General features: G+C 36.2%; 2 protein-coding genes across 2 annotated transcripts in view; one reads left to right on the top strand and one right to left on the bottom strand.

Annotated features, from left to right (window-relative positions):
• Window positions 1-16,649, top strand: part of LOC134531834 (uncharacterized) — a 28,469-nt gene extending 11,820 nt beyond the window's left edge. Inside the window, exons 6-7 of the mRNA XM_063367807.1 lie at window positions 4,303-4,382; window positions 11,790-16,649. Of these exons, the coding sequence (XP_063223877.1) occupies window positions 4,303-4,382; window positions 11,790-11,811 (102 nt within the window). The 3' untranslated portion in view covers window positions 11,812-16,649. The remainder of the gene's footprint in view (window positions 1-4,302; window positions 4,383-11,789) is intronic.
• The window catches only part of LOC134532271 (uncharacterized), a 476,249-nt gene that overhangs the window by 75,905 nt on the left and 378,995 nt on the right, over window positions 1-21,349 (bottom strand). The window contains exons 6-7 of the mRNA XM_063368690.1: window positions 20,280-20,405; window positions 16,915-17,029 (exon numbers count right to left, since the gene is read on the bottom strand). Coding sequence (XP_063224760.1) covers window positions 16,915-17,029; window positions 20,280-20,405 — 241 coding nt within the window. The remainder of the gene's footprint in view (window positions 1-16,914; window positions 17,030-20,279; window positions 20,406-21,349) is intronic.

Here is a 21,349-nt window from a genome sequence, read left to right as displayed (position 1 = left end):
CTTGTCCAGCCAGGCTGGCGGTAGCGGCGGCTTGACGTCATTACGTGACGTGACGCTTAACTCTCCCATCCCCTGCTAATTATTCAAGGCTCATCCCTCCCAGAGCCACAATCCATGTAAAAACACCCCCCCCCCCCCCTCCCTTTTCCAACTAACATTTCAACACATTCCCTCCCTTATTACAACCTTCTGCATGAGAAACTGTCAGCATCCTCCTCCCCTCCCACACCGCGTGCGACAAAAACCAGGTTGTATAGTCCATTCTCGGTAAAATAAATATTTTTATGGGCTTATACGACTGTCCTTCGCCGTTAATAAATAATTTATAATTTTAAGTTATTATGATACAATTTGTTTATTAGTCACACAGCAGTTTCTGCTGAAAAATCACAAATACCTCGAATTATTTGAATAGAAAAATTTAGCAGTGCCGGAAATATATTTATTTTACTGCATAGTTACTTTTCCATCTGCATTCCGTGTTTTTTTTTTCTTTTTTTTTTTACTTTGCGAAGGGACGTGGAAAAGATAATTGCTTGAGCTGTCAAAATAAACATCGCTGACGGCAAGGGCGGGAGCGCATCCTGTCGGTCTGTTGCTGTGATTATTTACTCCAAAAACATGTCACAGCATTTCAGGATAGCATTGTTATTATATCTTTCGTTTATAGCCGAATGTTTTCTACCTGATCCACACAAGTTCCTTCGCCACGTTTTGAACGAAAATAACAACCAGCCGGATAGCATAGCAGAACTCGCGTGATGCAAATTCACTTTATATTTGTGGGAAAAGGGGGGGGGGGGGGGGAATTGGCCCAAATTCTCTATTGCGACCATTCCGTTTATAAGTCGGTTTTTCCGGAAACCGTGAGGGGTCGCATCAGCGGGATTATACTGTAATTAATTACACTTAAAAATGTTGTTTCCCCAGTCACTAGTTTTTATACACCACACACCTCGCTGAGCCGCAACTCTGGCGCAACTCTCGCAGCACCCCTCGTGGACCTCCGTCGCTGCACTCCGCCACCGCCGTCGCACTACCCTTCACGAAGGTTCCACTCGACGCCTCGCTCGAACTTCGCTCGAAATTCCGCCGCGCCTGCGACACTATCGCCCGGAACTGAACTCTCCACCCTGGAACTTTCGTCCAGGGACTTTGCCGCTCTATCGCCCGTAAACTCTGCCACGGAAGAACACCCGACTCCACTCACTGACTCACTCCCTGCCCTGGAACCTTCGTCCAAGGACTTCGCTACTCTGTCGCACCTGCGGCACTATCACCCCGGAAATTTCGCTGCGGGAGAACTCCCGACTGAACTCTGACTGACTCTGAGGCCGGCGTCCTCTGCATATATATTGGCCCGGGCGTCCTTCTAGAATTCGCGAGCGCGGCTGGGGTCAGTCGCGTCATTCAACACCGACCTGACGGCAGAAATCTCTCGAAACGCGTGTCGGCGGCTGCCAGGTGGCGTGCGGGACTCCTCAGCTGTCAGGTGTCAGATATCAAGATATCAGCGCCGCGCGGGGAGCGAAGGGAAGGAGGGGGGAAAACGGCGCTCCTTGTAATCTACCGCGCGCGGCACATTTCATGTTGCGGCGTCCATGTGACGTCAGTGGCCGTGTGGGGCCGCCAGCCAGCTCTGCACCTGCACGTGTTGCGGCCTTGCTCACGTTCGTAGCAATACATTAACGATTACTGCTTTAACGTAGACAAGGTTCCACTAATAATCTGTACAAAACATTAATGACATGAACTTGTGAAACTAGTATGGTATCTCATAGTGCTATATCTCCCTGCTGATTCCTTTAGTTTCCTTTTAATTTGAATGTTCTTTCTGTACGTGTGGAGTAGCATTGTCCCAGAGTATTTTATGACTGTTGTTCCAGGCATGTTCGGCAAGTCTAGATAGTTTCACTCTCTACAGTAGAACCTCATTTTTACGTACCAATGATTTATGAGTTCTTGTGATTAACGTATCTTTTTACTTTTACTGTCATTTCCCATGTATTAATGCATTTTTTCTGCTTTATCTGAAACAATTTCCTGAAATTCACGTTGCATTAGCGCTGCATTTAATAGCTAACCATCAGTACTGTGCATTGATGATTCATTAAGTTTAAACGGAACCATGATAGTTTAAAGTGAATAGTGTGAAGTTTATTACATGTTCTTGCGTGTGCGTGTGGTCACTGCAATTTTGTTTGCCATTGTAAATTGTAAAAAACATAAATATTTTTTGTGCCATCGTAAACCATAGGGCCATAAACCCAATCTTTGGTGATGTGAAAGTGAAAATTAAGTTCATTGTGATTTATCTCCAAATAAAAATAAAGTTTTAAGTGTGGGTTTTACATAAACAAACAATGGATTACTGTGCCCTTATCAAAATAAGTTATAAGTAGGGGTGTGCGGGAATAGGTTTTTGTACTGCGGGAAATTTTCGGGAAAAATAAATTATTCCCGCGGAAACGGGACGGGATCGGGAAAATTAAAAAAAAAAGCAAATTTTTAATTATAATATGATAAGATGGCCATTTAAACGTTTCTTGCAAAGATAGTTTTTTTTTTTTGCTGCTATTTCTTTTGTCTGCTTCACTTGCCCTTTTTTCAGCGGCGACTTCATATTTTTTAGCATCCTCAAATTCTTTTTTTATAGCCAGACGTGCTACCATGCTCGTATCTCAAAACTTTTTTCACACGGGACACACTTTGCCAGGGATTTACTGTCAGACGTTCAAAATACATCCAAACACTTTTAGGTTTACAAGTAACAAGCTGATCGGTTGCGACATCCATTTTTTCTAGGTTGCTAGTTTGTTTTAATATAGGAACAGATACTTTGCACAAGCCTTAATAACGTAACGTCAGCCGACAAAGCCCGCCAAACTAAACAGTAAACAACTATTTTTTTTCTCCCAAAGCAAAATCATAGATATTTAGATACTCGTGAGCAGTGGTGTAAAACTACGTGATTTCATATTTTTCAAAGTGCCAATACAGTTCTCTACATCGCCACTGCTATCAAGTAATGAGAAGGGTTACGCTTTGTTAAGAAACACAAGTCTAGTATTTCTTATATCTTTGGCGAAAAGATTGGATTGCGCATGTGTTTTGTTTGTGTCTAAGAACACACAGTGGTTTTAGGTTAAGTATTCGATGGTGACGGCAATAACGTTATATAACTGACTATTCACGTATCTTGCAAATTTGTACCATTGAAGAAATATATTTATGAACGCATACAATATTTACGGTACTCCATGTACGTTTTTTATATTCCAATTAGATATGTGTAAACGATTATCATAATTCACTGCACACCATAGCTGTCGCTACGATCGGCATACCTTTAAAAGATGTTTTGCGTTTAAATAGTACGGAAACCCTTCAAAAATGTACGAATCCATAAATAATATTGTTGTAAAAACAGTTTGAATTGATAGAAAACATTTTCACATGATTAGTAAACATTTGTAAATTTTTAAAAAATTTCCCGAAAAATTCGGGAGTAATAAAATTCCCGCCCGGCATTTCGGGAAGCCTATTTTCCCGACTTTTTTCCCGAAGCGTCGGGATCCCGCACACCCCTAGTTATAAGCAACTTATCAAATTCATGCAAATGTGGCATCTTTGAGCATGTTGGAAAGGCAGTTGGCAGCACTGAATTTCCAAACATTGCAACAAAACGTTTTGAATTTCTTCTGTTTCTAAACGTAAACAATCGTTTTCATAGTAGTTCTGTTTGTTTAATATAATTAATTATACAGTTAGTCCAAAAAACAAATTATGTAAGAAAATCTTATCATAAAAAGTGGACATTTTGAGATGCTTTAACATTCACATCTCTTCTCAAAAACTGAAAATTTCATGTTTAACTTTAATCTTTGTAAAAAAAACTGCAAGGTTGGATGGATTTATCATTTGTGAGATAAATACGTTCTAAATAAATAAAAACTGTAAGTAGTATCTCATTTAGTATGGTTTATATTTGCTTATTGTTTACATTTTAGTGAGACAATAAAACTTTTTAAAACTTTTTGCTGGTTTGTACATATTTTTGTCCTGGTTTCTTGAAATATGTAACAACTAGGTTCTACTGTATTGCTTAAGTGCTCTTTAATGGTTTTTTTGCAAGAGCTCTGCCAGTTTCTCCATTGTGCATGCATCCACGTTCACATGATGTGGATGTTCCGGCATTGAAACTTGCCTGTGGCTGGTTTTTACTCTGGTGATCGTGCTTTTGATCGTGGTCTGATGTACGTAGTCGTCGGCCGGGGTGCTGATTGCGACGTGTGGTTCCAGGACGCCCGCAGGGGCTGGGAGCTGCGCAAGGAGAGCCACAACCTCGTGGTGCAGATGCACCCGAACCCCGGCAGGAACGGGTACGTCTAACAGCCCGACACGGCTGCGCCTGATCTCTACCATCCATATGCTTTGCCTCACTTCTAGCGAGCGCACCCCCCCACGTCTCTCTGTCTGGTTTCTCTTCATGCTTCCGTCACTCTGCCGTGTACATAGCACGTTCTTCGGTCACCGCCAGTTCCTCTGCTTGCAATCTGAATAAGGAAAAACCTGTGCTCTTAGATGATTAAAGGGTCACTGATAGTGTGGGAAAATGCTGAGCTATGTCTCTTGTGTAAAGTTCCATTCATATTATTATTTTTTTTACTCTAGTACTTTTTTGTCAATTTTAGTGATACCATCCTAAAATTAACAGGGATGCAATTTTTCAGCAAAAAACCTTAAGAATGACTCCTAAAATAATTAAATATTTGCGGAAGTGAATCTCACCATGTCGGTACTGTGCATTGATGATTCATTAAATTTGAAGCTAAGGAAGTTCTACGTGTGTTAAAAACATAAATTTATTTTAACTATGTATAATTAATTATGTTTTATTGCTCTGTTCTTTGTAATTAAATGTGAGGACAGCAATGTTGTTGAATGCATTTTACAATTTTATTTAATGAACTTACATGTTACAGTAAATGGAGTAAAATACAAGTCTCGTGGTGTGCTGTTATTACTGGTCTGTTGATTGAATTTGACAAAACCTGAAAGAGGGTTAAGTTTACTAGTAAATATGTGAGAAAAGGCTAGGTGGTTTGTTCAAAGCTAAGAGTTCTTTTGAAATGTAAAGGATATTAGAAGTCAGCTTGTTTTCAAGCCATAAAAAATTAAACTTCTAATCAATATATAAACATAAGTGTAGAGATCAGTTAACATAGCTATAGAATCACTTTGTAGGATTGGTGTGAAGGAAAAAAAAACATTTTAATCATTATCAACTGCTTCCAACCTGTGGCCAGGTCATTCATTTGATGTGTCAAGAACACATCTTACCTGTAAAGTGGCCAAAGCTGTTGTCGGACAATAAAATACTTTGACATCCACCGCTCACAAGGGGAAGACAAGGCAGCCTAAAGAAGAAAATATATAAGAATGTACTTTTCACAGCCTTTCTGTGCACAGAAAGGCTGTGAGGAAGTACCTCCTTTTATATTTTTAAGTATTTAAGATAATGCAACTCCAGAAAAATAAGTTTTTAGTGTTCAGCTACAGTCAAGTATGGCAGTGTGTTCCACTAAACTTCATGTTTGGGATGAGGGGAAATGTTTTTTTAAAATTTAAATTTTATTAATTGAATTTTTTATAAATTAATTTTTTTTTCATTAAAATTGGATAATAAATAAAGATTTTCAAGATGGCGACCGTAACAGAAATTGCAATGGTGATGTCATGATTCAAAATGGCTGCCATGACATCCTCATTTTCAAGGTCATTACCTCGGCTGCTTAAAGCAGCTAGCTCTTAGGACTTTTAAGCCGCTTGCAGGATTTTGAGTTTTTTCTAAGGCAAAAAGGCTTTTGAGGTTTTTCGAAATCCTAATTTTTGAGACTTTTTGGCAAGATTTTTTTTCCAAAAAAAATGGAAATTTTGTCGATTTTTGGGCCAATTTTGGCAAATTTTGACAAGTTTTAAAGGTCAAATTCAAGGTCAAGGTCAATTACCAAGGTCAAGGCCATCCAATATGGCCGTCGTGACATCACAATCCAAGATGGCGGTCGACAAACACACACCAAACTCAGACTCCAGGCGCAGGAGCCCCATTTACATACTATGGGAAAAGAGGCTAGGAAAATGGAGTTATAGAGAGAAGACCGCAAGGAAGAAGGTGGGAAGAGCAGATAGTTAAAGTGCAGGAGAGAGGAGAAAACTAGAATAAAGTGAAATCTGAGGAAATGGTGGAGAGACAGAGGAAGATGGAGTTTTTTTAGTAACCCGGCCACAGGCTGGAAGCAGTTTACAATGATGATATGTTACAGTACTTGCGATGAGCTGTTGATTGCAGTGTAAAAGTAAAAACATTTCACAGGTTAAGGCAATTTAAGAAATTTCAAGAGTTGAGAAGTGTTTATTTAGCTTTAGTTGTCTCATACTGTGCATGTACATTGGAGCTCATGATAAAAAATTACTGAAATGTTGCGAGCCAATTTTGTGCCAGGGTGTGCAGTGATTGGAGAAGTTGATGGTATTCTGCATGGTTGCTGTTCTCAAAATGGATGGAATGTATGGTAATGAGTGTATTCATGGAACTGCCCTCAGCACTGATGTATCCATCGAACAGTGTGGCATCTTGTGATGATAATGTCGCAAGGAGGCGAATTAATCATATGTTATGAAAAATTTCCAGTATGGTGTTGCATGTGGATGTAAAGCTAACGTGGAAATTTTTACAATGCTGATTATATAAACATTAAAAAAACAGTCTGATAAAATTAAGAGATGTTTTGTTTTTTTGCTGTCTTTTTTTTATCCAGGGAAATAGTTAACATATTTTCTTGTCAATATTATGTGAATTAATGGGTAATAATGTTTGAATGAGTAGAGACATCTTTGACACACATGTGGGTGCCAGTGCCATGCTGGGTCTATGATGCAAACGGATTGTTGGTCAGTTGGTCAGTCAAAGCGAAAATGTAATGTTCCAGATGTATAGGAAGTGTTAGTGCAAGTTTGTTTTATCTGTGGTGTGCATGCTGAATGCAGAATTCTTAAATTTTTGAATTTGAAAGTGTTTTTTTATAATTATTTAAAAAGACAATTATAATATAGATCAAATGAACTTTATAAAATGAAGTGAGTATTATAGTGAAACTTAAACTTGTAATTGGTTTTTATTATGTGACTTTAGGATAATGTAAAGAACTTTAATTATCACTAACACAAAACAATTAGTTATAGACATGATGTACTATTTTTTAACTTTCAGATCGGATTCAATAATTGAGATTACTTCCCGGGAAGTGTCACATTTCCTCATACAAACAATATCTGTCCTTCAATGGTTGTGCATTTGTAAACATGTTTGTTGGAATATTTAAAAGAAAGCCCAATTTGTTGGGTTAAATATATTTACTCGTATCATGTGACTAAGTTTACTTGTTTGCCTTGGTTTTAAGAGGTAATTTAATATATTGCATTTGTTAGAAACCTTTAAAATTAAATCATAAGACTGTTTAATAATTTATCCATCAACAAGTGTTTAGTTTTTTTTCTCGCTCTTTCTTTTACACTGATTTCGTTTGCTTTTCTTGCTCTTTAAAGTTTGTTCTGAGGTAATTTAGGATCCAGTAAACCCAGTTCAGATTTTATAAGTGAGATAGCTATTATTAATTATATACTAATTTTTTAAACTTATTATGCAGGAAATGTTCTTAAGTGGAATGTTCTTAGGGTTTTACCGTAAATAGGACGCAATGTCTTTTGATGTATGAAATATCGCTTAATATAAAATAAATAGTGAAATGGAAATTTGGTAACCTTGGTTATCTGCACATTAAAGAAAATTAAAGTTGCCAAAAGTTAGGTTACACTGGTCATTAATTGAAATAGCTGTGAAAACGCCAAAAAAATTTCTTAGTTTTAATTTGAGAGAATATTATTGAAAGTTTATTTAATTGGTGTGTTAATAGACCATCACTACGTTCTTTCGTACAATGATTGCAAGTAATTTTTTGCAAGAAAATTGTTTTCATTTCCACTCAAGTCATTCCATTAAAACTTGATGAAAATTTTTTACTTGACTATTGTAATATTTTATTGCCAAGTCTTATCTGTATGTGCTTTGTTAATATTGCTTACTCTTGTTAGCTATGATTTTGCAAATCTATTTCAGCTGTACACATATGATGATTGGTTTGCTATTGATGTATAGTTTGAATTTGTTTATCTCCTAGAAACTGATTTCTTGGGTTGTGTGTGGTAGGCAGAAAAGAGGACCAGCCTAGGTAAGTGTACCTGTTCGGGTTTTGTTTTACTTTGAGAAGACGGTATCTTAGCATGAATTATGTTGGGTTTGGGTGAAATGACCTTGCATGTGCCAGCATACTTTGCTTTCTGCTAATCATTAATGCTGCATGATTACCTTTGTCTTAAAAACTTAATCTTTTCAATTCAAATTGTCCTCACCACCTTGCAAAAGCTTTCTAGCTAATTTTTAAGTTTTGGAACAAAATATGTAAACATTAACTCTCCTACTTTCTGTGCCATGTTTGCTACTGGAGGTGTTGTTCGTTGTCACTGTGAATTTGTTCCAAGAGTTTGTGCCTGTTAGATTTTAGGACTTTCTCGTGTGCATGCTGTTTACTTGTGGATTGGTTACGATATACAGTGAAACTCTTAAGATGTTTTTCAAGGGACTGTCTAAAAAACTTCGTAGCTGGGAAAACTTATTAGAAGGGAAAAGGAAAATGTCCTCTTTCATAGTTTATGAATAGCATAATTGAACAAATTTACAAATGGTAACAATTTCTTATGAAAATATAGGAATAAGACCATATAACAAAATCAAGATTAATTTTCTTATTGAATGAAACTAATTCTAACTTGCATATATATTAAATAATAAATGTTTGTGCATAAAAAATACAATAATACATATTCTGAATAAAATTTTTCGAGAAAAGTGCACCAATGTTGTCTGCTTAGACTTCTCAGTTTTCTGCATTATGAAATTTTCAACGTGCCAGAAACTTTGCCAAATATTGTCTGGCACATTTGCAGTTGTTTGAATTAAGGCCCACAGTCCTTCCAGATGCATTAAGGTGTCAGAACAGTTTCGTTTGGTGGTGCTCTTGCTTCACTTCCTCATTCTCTTCATCATCGTCATCTTCTACTGCAACCATGTCATGGTTGCTGCATCTTGCTATTCCTTCAGCACTCTGAGGCTCACAAGGCAGGACGTCACTTTCAGCTTCAACATACTCGTCAAAACTACACGTGATTTTTAGTTCGCCTTGCAAACTTTTCCATGCATTATTGCATGCACCCTCATCAGTTGGGGCTACAATGTCACCTCCAATGCCTGCCTTCTTAAAGCAGTTGAAAAGAAGCTGAAAGAAAATGCAGTGCATCTAAAATAGACACTTTGTATAGTGGAGAGTTGGGTGTTGCGTGATTCAATTTTTTAATTAGTTAGCACACCAGTCTCTTGCGGTAATACTGCTTTAGTAACTTGATGACACTCTGATCCATGGGTTGCAACACTGATGTGGAATTAGCAGGAAGGAACTGTATCTTCACATTCCTCAAGTTTGCTACTACAGTCTTCAAATGGGCAGGGCAGTTATCCATAAACACAATATTTATGTTCTTTACTCCCATTTTGGTATCCAGGGAGTGCAAATATTGTTCAGAGATGCCATAAGTCATCCATGCTGTTTTGTTATTTTTGTACCTACAGGCTAAAGTTTTCACATTTTTAAAACTTCATGGATTTTTCGCTTTCCCAGTTAAAAAAAAGTGGAAGCTTCTCGTACCCTTCCCTGTTGGCCCCCACAAGAACGGTCAGTGTATCCTTGCTTTTCTTACTCCCATGGCAAGCCTCTCCTTTCAAAACAAATGTCTTGGTCAGGCAGCATTTGGAAAAATAGGCCAAACTCGTCAACATTGAAAATGGCCTTTGGTTCTTACTCTGATAGAATTTGAGGCAGTAATACTTTCCATGAATCTATTGATTCTCCATTCACTCTCTCAGTTTCTTCACGTATTGCCCAGTACACAATTACAGTCCTATTCTTAAATCTGTCAAGCCAACCATTTGATGCATTGAATTCAACATTGTGTCAAAGCAATTTGTTCTGCTTTTTCTTTTAAAATCATGCCACTCAATGGGATGTTTTTTGCACGATTATTTATCTTATTTGGCAACAGTGGTATTCAGTGTTGATGGTGGTATTCCCAGCTCTTTAGCGATTGTCACTTTTGGAACCTTGTGGTTGGAATAAACTTTGTTTATAATGTCCAGCTTTTCTTGTACTGAAAACTCTTTGCATTTAATTGCACTCTTAGTTTACGCCATTATTACGGAAAAAAACAATAGTTTGTAGCACCTTTAAATCAACAAAAACTGAAACACCCGTGCAAGACGGTACTAATGTAATGAGCAGTCAAATAATACTGCTCAGCGAACGACCGAGTGCACTTGGTGCAGCAATCGGCGAGTTACCCGTATCAATAGTCAATTACATGCGCGCATTCTATACGGTCATCAACCTAACCATACATGATGCCAACTACCGCTGCACAGCAGCAAGCTATCGATACCAATAATCAACTTCGTGCACGCACTCTGTACAGGCATCAACCTAACTAGCAAGATGTCAACCAGCGCTGACTTCATTTTTATATGCGCTGCACAACAGCGGTGGACGTGGAACAAATAGAGGTCGTAACGTTTGAAAAGTGTCCTAAAGATAATTTTCATATCGAAAAATTACTTGTTTTTGTTAATTAAAGAATAAAACTATAATTCCCTAAAGATTAATGTATTTTAACTTTAACAAAAACATTGTTTTATATTGGAAACTAATTTTACAAGGAACTCTTACATGAAAAATAATAGCCCACATTACATGGAGAAAATGGCGGAACCAAAACATTTGATCATTTGAGACAGATAATTGTATTGTGCGGGAATGTTTTAAATGAGTTTCACTGTAGTTTGCTGAGAAAAGTCAAAGTTATAACATTACCCTGGTGTTTTTTTATATTTTTTATCAGATATTTTTGTGTTACTTTTTTTTGATGTAGCATTTTGTGCCATAATGGACTCTATTAATAACATGTACTTTTACATAAGATTCTTTTATATTTTGCATATAATTTGGTTAAAGGAAATTTAAGGATACTGGAACTTGATATGTTCATTGAATGTGGGAACTAGCTTCTATGACTTTTTTTTAACAGCAGATAAGATTAATGATGGCTGAAAAAACCCTGTTAATCAGCAAATCAGTATTTATTTTTTAAATTCAAAATTAAATATATTTGACTAAAGTAATAAGATAGAAATAATACACCTAGAACTTACACTTCTTTTAACTTAGAATTTTGAACTATGCTAAACATTCATTAATGACTGTTAATGGAACAACTTATTTCATTGGATGGTAAAAACCTCCAACACTAATCTTGGTCTTAACACTATTTGTCAGCCATTATTTTGTGTAGATTGGGTAGACAGAACAAAAGTCAGGTCACAGTAACTAGCAGGCTGAATTTGAATAATTATATGATGGGCATCAGGGAAAACAATTTTAAATGCTAAATACATGGCACTAATATTAGTGGGTTTCATGTTAAGAGACTGACATTGGGTAAGTGTGGTCATTTTGTATGTAAATTAAGTTGTTAGTATGTCAGTAATATGGTGATGGTAGCTAACATGGATGCCCATTGGAAGGTTTGTCATTCACGCTTGATCTAACACACGTTCCATTCCTCAGACATTCGACACCTGCTGCATGAACGTGGGCGGACAAATCTTTGCCAGTTGCTTCGAAGATGTTGGCAGCAATGACATGCAAGCTTTGGGGAAGGCAAACCTAAGCTAGCAACATTAATATACTGCTTGCAACTTTTACTTTTTATAGTTGTATGGGTTTTTATGTGAGCATACTGTACTGCCAGCTGTCCAGATAATTATGATGGTGGTATCCAGGGATGCAATTGTCTACAACCATTTCTTAGCAATACTGAAAACTGTGGTTTATACTTTATAGAATGTGTATTTTACTATTTTTATACTTTTAGACAATCACTAGTATCATAGTTTTTTCCAAAGTGCAGAAAATGAGATTTTGAGAAACAATGTTGTTGATTTAAAAAAAAAAATTGAATGTCCATGCTGTTTGTTTTATCATTGTATATGTTTGTGGTGTGAGCAAAGTTGCCAGTATGGGGTGATAATTCGTAGTATTTTATATCTTCTGATAGCTGTGTTAATCATAAACTAATCTTGTCTTAGAATCTAGAGGTTTTTAATTGTAGGTACTATATAGGTGCTATTTAACGCACAATGTTGGTTGAAAGTATTTTCACTTAAAGTATAATATTAATATGTGTGATTTGCATGATTAGGCAGCACTAGGTTTAGTTTTTTTTTCTTTTAAAGAAATGGGGATGAGTAAAATATATATTCTTTCTAACTGCTTCAGTGTAATTTAAATACTCAATAATTCAGTCTGTTATACATTAATAGTTACATATTCAGTTAATGTGCTGTAATATTGTACATACTTGGATGTGGAGGCAGTAATACTCAGACATGTTTTCTAAAAGCCATTAAATTATTAATGCTATTTAATTTTCCATATAGTATTTTAAGGTTTTATAAAGACTAGTAATAATGACTGAGGTCATTAATGTATGTAGTTTAAACATGGTACCCACATTATCGAAAATCAGTCAATTGTTCAGCGAAGGGATGTAATTGGAAAATAAGCAATCAAAAACATTGAAACAAACACTATATTATGAAATATGTTTTCCCTACCATGTACATTAAACAAAAGTTCTCTTATTGTAATATATGTATAAATATATAGTATGCTTTAATATAACAGTGTTTTTCCTTTCTGAAATAGGGTAATGTATTACTTCATTATTGAAATTTTTATTTCACTCATGATAATTTGTGAGAAATGTTCGGCAATGGCTACTTTTGCATCTTTTGATAACTTGCACCAAAATAATATTTTTCACTTAATTAATTTATAGCTTTGTGATCGATGTAGGCACTCCTTGTCTCTGAAGCTCTATTTTTAGATTTTTGAGGGGCTGAAAAATTCTAACCCGATGCTTCTAGACAAGATATTTTCATTATTGTTTGGCTTTCTGTCATTACCAAGTTCATCCTGGACGATGCTATGAATGAACAGTTTTATCTCAAATCCTTAGTTATTTAATTGCAAATGAACGTTGAAATTTATGTGGACAAGTATAGCTGTGAAAGTCGGGACTTCGTAATCTATGTTGGACTGTCCTTTGCCCTGAGCTAGCCAATACTAATCACTTATTCAGCACTATCCTTACCTGCAGTATTTCGTATACAATCCACCAGATTAGTTTACAGATGATTGATATTTTGTTGTTAGCATAGAAATTTAACATTGCTAGGTGCAAGTAAGTATCACTGTAGTTTTGACACACATGGTTTTCTTTTACAATTGCATAATAAATGTTTAAATACGTTAAAATTAGCTTTAAATTGAAATATATTTTGTTTCTAAGATTTGGTTAGATTTTTATTCTGTGATTTGAATAATTTCTTTTTTCATAATTTTTTTTTTTTGTTTCAAGTAATTTTTATGAAAAACTGTTTGCATTTTTTTTTCCAATATATACACTGTATTGACTATTTCTGTACATTCAGGTGTCCGTAATGAAAATATCTAGCAGACAAAACCAACCCCATCTAATTCTGTCAAGTCATTCAGATTCTATTATTGTTTTTATATTCTTGTCATTCATTAATGATGTGACCTTTTGTATCCTCTTAATTCTCATTTCTTATTGCATCAGCATTTTCTTTTCAATTGTTTTTAAACATTTACATTATATATCAAGTCCTGAAATTCCAGATGTATATTTTTTGTTTGTAATTTTTCAATGTCTTACAATTTAATAACATGCATGGTGCTTTTTGGCAGTCTGTAAGATTCGTCAAGGAAATTTTACTAATCTCGTGATAGAAATTTAAGAAAATTTAAATTTGGTGTTTAGTGGGTACCATTTTTAAAATGAATTCAAATATTTTAACTGAAAATAGGTAGAATTATTACTGTTACATTTTATGATTATTAACTATATACAGTTTAACCTATTGGTATGTTTAGAGCTTATGTATGCTGTTATAAATGAAAATTGCTAAACGTTTATATACTATATGCATAGTGTTATATTTTGAGTTGAAATATGTTTTCTCTGTTCATGAACTCGGGTATTGTAAAGATTTCTGTTGAGAGTTGATCTTGTGTCGTCCAGTTGTTTTAAGGAAACAGAATTTTTTATCATAGCTATTTTACTTGCTTTTTGGCAGCTTAGAAGAATTTCATCTTGTATGTGATAGTTTACTTTATAGATATCTGTTCAGCAGTATTTATTTTGAATTGTGTGTGTTTCATGTTTAAGGCCTAAAGATTTATGTTTTGATAAAATGAAGTTTGTGTATGTGTGAACAATTTAAAATTGTATATGAAATTGTTTAATTATGTATTATTTACACAGCATGGTTTATCAAATGTAAGTGCATATATATTAATGATGAAACAAACATATCAAATGTGTGTGTTTTTATTTAGTGCAAATTATAAGTAATAAGTATCATACTTATGTAATTAAACAAAATAAAAATCAGTTAACATGTTTTAAGTACAGCATGATGCTTTTCCATCTTAAAGTGATGAATATTTTACGTGTCTTCGAATGTTTCCACATGCATACTTTCAAAATTATTTTAATGGACTTGGATTGTTTATAAATTATTTAACCCTGGCCATAAAATCAAACTATTCAACTGTATAGTAACTAAATTTTTAATTGTTTTGCCCTTTGTTCAATCATTGATGAGTCAGGCATTAAAGAGGATGTTTTTTCAATGTAAAATCTTAAGATTTCTAGCAGTAGGTTTTTGTGTGCTTTAAATACAAAAATTACGAATTCTTAGATATTTTTCATTTTTGTTTGTTTGCCTCAATCATAAATTGCTTATTTAATTATTTATTAATGTTCATTGTAAATTTTGCTCTAAAAATACTTTTTATTTTTCATACAGAAATGTTTTATTTTAATTTGGCATGAAATTTGTCTGAATTTTGAAAATTTCGAGGGGATGAAGGGGGTCTTGGAATTTTTTTGTACTTTTTTTTTTTCCTTCATACATCCATGATAACGTAAATAAAAGGTAAAGCCTTGATTGTTTGTGTGTGCATATAACTATAAAAAGGGGCAAATTGAAACACAAAATCTGTCTCGTGGAGAATTGTGATTAAAAGCAATAGGTCTTTAAGGGGCCCACCTAGTCAGGGGTGTATCTGTGTGAGGCGAGATGCGATGATAAGCGCGGCACTCGCTGGTGTTCCCAGCGTGAAACTATGAAGTTTGAGCAGTAACCATCATTAGATGGCAGAGAATGGAAGATAAGGGTGTAATCCAGGGTTCTTGGATGCTTTCAAGAATCTCTACCCTATGTTTTATGTCTGAACATTATTCTGAAAACAAATTGTTTTAGCAGCCCTTTTCACTTTCCTAAAAAGAAAGTTAAAAACTAAATACGGTATCAAAACTACTCATCCACCTGCCATGTTTGTAAACGGATACAACTCAGATGTCTGGAAAAAAAATTTTAAATTGCATGGTTTCTTCTGAAGCTCTGCACACACTGTATGTGCCCAGATAGCTTGAGGCCCTTAAATTTTGGCTTTATTATAGGTAATTACTAATAGCATACAGTTTCATGCAGCAGTATAAATAAACTGCAGTCGACTGCAGTTCTGGGTAGTTTCATTTTACGTAATTTGTACTATCCTGGCAAGGTTGTTCACATATACTTAGCATTAGTATTTGAATTACATCATCTGCAATTTTTTTAAAATAAGATATTGTAAATAGGTATGTAGTTGCTTCATTATATTCCTAAAAAAACCCTTAATATTTAAAAAAAAAGTGCCATTATGGATTTGTCAACATGCGAATCACATGACTTGTAGATATATCATGTTAATGAAACCGTATTATCTGATGTATTTAAATAACTTGTAATCTGAGTTACTAAGAGAACAAACTAGTACATGTTGGCTCTTATACAGCTGCACAACAAGCAGTCATAAGCAGCTAGCTCTATGCAAGAAAAAATACATGAGTGTTGGTGTTTTAAGAAAGTCTCTGATTTCAAGATAGGTATGCCCAAATACACAGGTAATATCTGCAGGAGTGACTTTAACGGTGCAGGGATTATAGATTGTGCTGGCTGTAGCTATATTCTTGCCTCTTGAGACCAAGGTCGGGCACCGGTGAAGGCTGTGTGCCATCTGTTCCTTTTTTTTTTTTTTGTGTCTAGTTTTGTTTGAAAAATGTGCACATTTATGGGTAAAAGAAGAATTGAATATTTAGCATGTAATTAAATCTTTCAGATTTCAATTGTTTTATTTATTTTATTGTATTTAAAAAATTTGTAAAGATTTTTATAGCCTCTTGATGTGATTTCACCTGATTTAGAATTTATAAAAATAACTTGTGTCTTATTTATTAGAGAGAATATAAACATTTCTTAAGATAATTAAGCAAAACCGTTGTCGGAATTGAAGCTGCAGGTTGATTTCAGTTCATTTATTGGCCGTTCTTCCTCCCACCTCCCCCTGAAACCCTTTTTTCTCTGGTAGTTCTTCCATGTCCCCAGTTAATTCGCCCCCTCCTTTCTTCCCATAAGTACCTGTCTAAAACATCAGGACCCCGCAAAGTCTAGGCCCGCCACTGCTTACCAGACGATTCCCTATGCCTATTTTTTGGGTGTGCTTGAGGTTTCTGGGAACCAATTACTGACAAGTCACGCTCGATGAAGCAGTTCCCTACCTGGCACGCTGGCACCCCTGCAGACACTCAGCACGTGGTGAATGGTCTTCTCTGGCAAGTTCCCATCCATCACCACCAGAGGACTGTGCGTCAGCTGCTGCTCAAAATTCTTTACCTGAAAGCAATCATCTGAGGGTGAGTAGGGCTCCCTCTGACAGGGAAGAATGTAGAAAACTGAGAATAGAGGAATTTTAAAAGTTGTCTAAATAACCTGGGGGGAAACCTTACCATACATGAAAATCGACATGCAGGGTCTACATGGATGGATTGGGACTGACACTCTTAGGAGCAGGCTGCCCTACCCGTGAGACAGACCTGATGTTCTGACCAGCTGGGAGAGTGCGTGAGATGAGATGTGGTATGGAGCAGCGACGTAATGAATTGGTGGGGGAAACGGGAGTACCCCAAGAAAACCCACTGGCCACGGCATTGTCCGACACGTTTTCCACTTGTGAAAAATCCGGGTTCTACCCCACCACAGATAATCAAACCCATGTTGCCTTGGTGGGAGGAGAGTGTTCTAACCGCTGCTCCCTCAGTAATTATTCATACTAGGCATTATCTAATTTCTTAAAAATGGTATGAATTTTAATCACAACTTAAATTAGCCCACCAACTATACTTGAAATTCTGGAGAAGTCATGGAAATTCATAGGGATAAATGATTTGAGGGGAAAATGCCATACTCATGTCAGCTATCACCCAGACTATGAAAGTTTTTTTTTCCAGATGGTGTTATAGTGCAGTGTCTCAAATAGGGTACACTACAAAATGGTGTATAAAGGTTCTGTATGAAATAAAGTGGAGAGAGAACTAGGCTAGATATGGGGATGGTGGAAAATCAGTTTTTTTCCTTTCAGTTAATTGCAGCATTGGTGCTTTTTATATTTTTTTATAAAATAAGTCAAGTAAATTTAAAATTTCTGTTTGGGATAAAGTCGGGTAAATTTTAATTGCAGATTTCATTACTGTGTGACCTAAAAACAAGCAGTATCTAAAAATTTTATGGGGCCACAGTGAGTGAATTAAGGGACTAAAGTTTTGTTAACATTGGATCATTAGTACATGCCTATGAGGGTTAGATCATCCTTAAAAATTAGAGAACGAGATTATAGTAGCAGGAAAAGAGATTAAAAGGGTGGGATGAATATTATATTAAGGGGGAGAACAGGAGCACCTTCAAGAAAACCTGCTAGCTCACTGCAAAATCTGCCACATTTCCCACTTGCGGAATATCAGGCCTAAAGAGTGTCACCATTTAACCTTCCTGTTTGTCTCAATTGTGTCAGTTCTTGTAGCCAAGACAAGTTGGTTCTAATTTTCTTTGATTACAATTGATTTAAGGATTTTTCCTGTTAATTTGTTTGCATTTTTTGTTGGGTTACAAATTTTCACCAAATATTTCCTTAACTTTTTTTCTTGTGTTTTGAGATACAAAAGTTAGTAGCTATGGATGCTTGCATGAATTGTTTTTACAGCTGTTTGCTAATTCTTGGTACATAACCGTGGAGAAAATCTGAAGTGAAATCAAAATGCAAGTAAGCTATCGTGATGAATTTTCAGGGAAAGCCCTCACGTAACAGTTATGACAAGAAAATGAACTAACCAAATGGCTTATGGTTCAGAACACAGAAAAAAAAACTGCTATTAAAATTTAAGGCTTTATTTGTACCCAGGGTATACCAGGGTATAGAAGTAACTTCACAACTAATTATTATTTAGTGAGATAATTAGGCAAGTTGGTATTAGTAAATATGAATGAAGGCAATTTTTCAAAAAAGGTCCATTTGATCATTAAAAAAAAATAAACTAGTGAAAAAAGGTTTTTATTGATTGTTTTAGTTAACTGCATATCTACTTAATCTTTCCTTACAATCGCCATTCAATTCTAAGCAGTTTTCATAATGCTGCGCCAGTTTCTTTAACACCTTTGCATTGGAGTTCGCCGCCTGGGTATTAAACCATAAACCAGGTGACAAGGCAGTCTTGAGTTATTCGTAGTCAGCTTGACGACGGACAGTTCGCAGTCACCCACAAAGCGGCCGCGGCAACACAAAGGCAGTCCAGCAAACAACAGCAGCCAGATACTCGGACCGCAGAAGCGAGCAGGCGAGTCACGCGCCAGAAGCGCGGCTGCTCGCAGTGCACACGAGTGAAGCGGGAAGTCCACACACACAGGGGCAGTACCCAGGAGCAAGTGAATGTAATCACAACGCGCGTCCTCTCCTTGTCACCTGGGGTTGCCGGCGAGTAGCCATGCCTGTCTGGCGTGTGACTCGCCAAGATGCCATCGGCTTAATCGTCGTAGGACCTGGGATACTACGATAACTGCCCCTGTGTGCGGGCTTTCCGCTTCACTCGTATGCACTGCGAGTAGCCGCGCTTCCCGGCTAGTTTAGTTCCCAGGCGGGGAATTTCTATGCGGAGGGGTTTGCAGCGTTCTGAAAAGTGCTTAGAACTGAATTACGATTACGCGGAAAAGTGAAGTAGATATGTAGTAAACTAAAACTGTTAATAAAACCTTTTCACCACTTGTTTATTTTTTGACGTGACAACGTGTAATAAAACGATGAACACTGGCTGCACGCATGAAAAAGTGTCCCGTTACGCTGTGTCCCGTTACGCTCATTGTACGCTTGCGCCGCATCTATCTCTCTTCCACTCGATTGGAACAACCATCGATTTTACTTTTTCGAGGCACATTAAACTTGAAACACTCCCATTCGTTTCCTAGTTTTCCTATCATCGTCCTATCCCCTATCCTTAACAGAATAACACAGATTGGAAGAATTTAAATAGCAAACATGTATAAAAGTTATAGTTAAAATAATCTCTTCGTTAAAGTAATAAACATATTTGAATTAATGAGTGGAAATAAAAGTAAATTTATCAATTAAATTTCACTCCTTAGTATCCATACAAAATAGTGATAATTCAATAAAAATGATTTATTCATAAAAGTATGCAATCATTTCATCAATGTTTTGTTATGACGTCGCGTTAAACCGACTTTAGAGACAACCAATTTTTTTAATGACCAAACGGAACTTATTTAAAAAAAATATAGTCCTCGTACCTATTGTAACCATTAAGGGCCTATCTTCAAAATAAATTTAGAAAAAGGTAGGGTACCTATGTAACAGCAAAAAAAAATGTTGTATACAATCGTTTATTTTTGGTTTTCGCGCTGCAAAAACCGTACGTTCACAATAACGTGATATCTACTGTCGCATGCTATCTTCGCCGTCGCGTTTTTGTGGTTCCAGCATGACTTCGCGCATGTTTCCGCTGCACAGGAAGCATTGTTATGATTCCCTGCGACCTTGCAGTGGAATCAGCCCAACCTACGGCTGACGTGTACTCACCTGCTGATCCAAGCGTCTGTGGATGTCCATGTCGCCCACTCCGAACAGACATTCCCCCTTACTGTTCAGCACGAGGGCGTAAGACGCAGTGCGCTCGTCTTCGAGCACGGCGACGCCTTCCTGGTCCTGTTGACACGGAGCCATAAACGTTCCCGGCAGAATTAAAACGGGCAAATGTACCAGTTACATAATTACAAGCAGGGATTGTACTCGGCAATTAAAAATTAATTTTAAAGGCATTGGCGTAGCTGTGTTCATAAAGTTGGGGGGACAAATAATGATTTTTGATGTCATGTAAACCCATTCCCCTCCTACTAAGACGGGGGGTCCGGGGATCCTCCACCGGAAAATTTTGATTTTAAAAGTGCAAAATAGCGGTTTTTAAGCAGTTTTTGTATCTAACCGTTGGATACATCGATGTTAAAATTATTATTGTTTGCTTAAGATAAAATTTGATGAGTGAAGAAATTACAAATAAAGTTGGGCAGAATAATATTATAAAATAAAAATATCATGGTCTAGAAAGTTGGGGGGGGGGGGGGGGGACAGTCCCGTCCACCCAAAACGTTCAGGGGGACACGTCCCCCCTGTCCCCCCCGGTTCCTACGCCCTTGTTTAAAGGTGTTAAAGAAGGGCATTATTAAATTAAACTGTAAGGATATATATTCACTAGCGTGTGTCCTCGTGCAAATAATCGCACGGTAATTGTTTTCTTTAATTACCACAGCGTGTGATACAAAAATTATCACTCGTGAAATAGTTATTGTGATAGTATAAATAAGATTAAGTAAGTAGTACATAGTAGTAGTGACAGAAATGGGAGTTCACTTTATATTAGTTGCACTTGGTTGTGAAAAATGTTGTGGTTTTATTGTTATATCTCCGGCTCCCGTCATCATAGCGAGATAAAATATACACCATATTTTAAGTATAATCATGAGATTTTAAGCACAAAAAGTTTCATCAAAATTGGTCTGGTAGTTTTTTTTTTTTTGCGTTATAATCGAACCAACAAACAGAAAAATGTTTAATAAAAATATATAAATTCAATAAAAATAATTAATAATAAA

The sequence above is a fragment of the Bacillus rossius genome, chromosome 5 (assembly GCF_032445375.1).
Source record: "Bacillus rossius redtenbacheri isolate Brsri chromosome 5, Brsri_v3, whole genome shotgun sequence".
In the NCBI taxonomy this organism is placed as follows: Eukaryota; Metazoa; Arthropoda; class Insecta; order Phasmatodea; family Bacillidae; genus Bacillus; species Bacillus rossius.
Note: the sequence above shows the minus strand (reverse complement) of the source record. Positions and strands in the feature narration are given on the sequence as shown.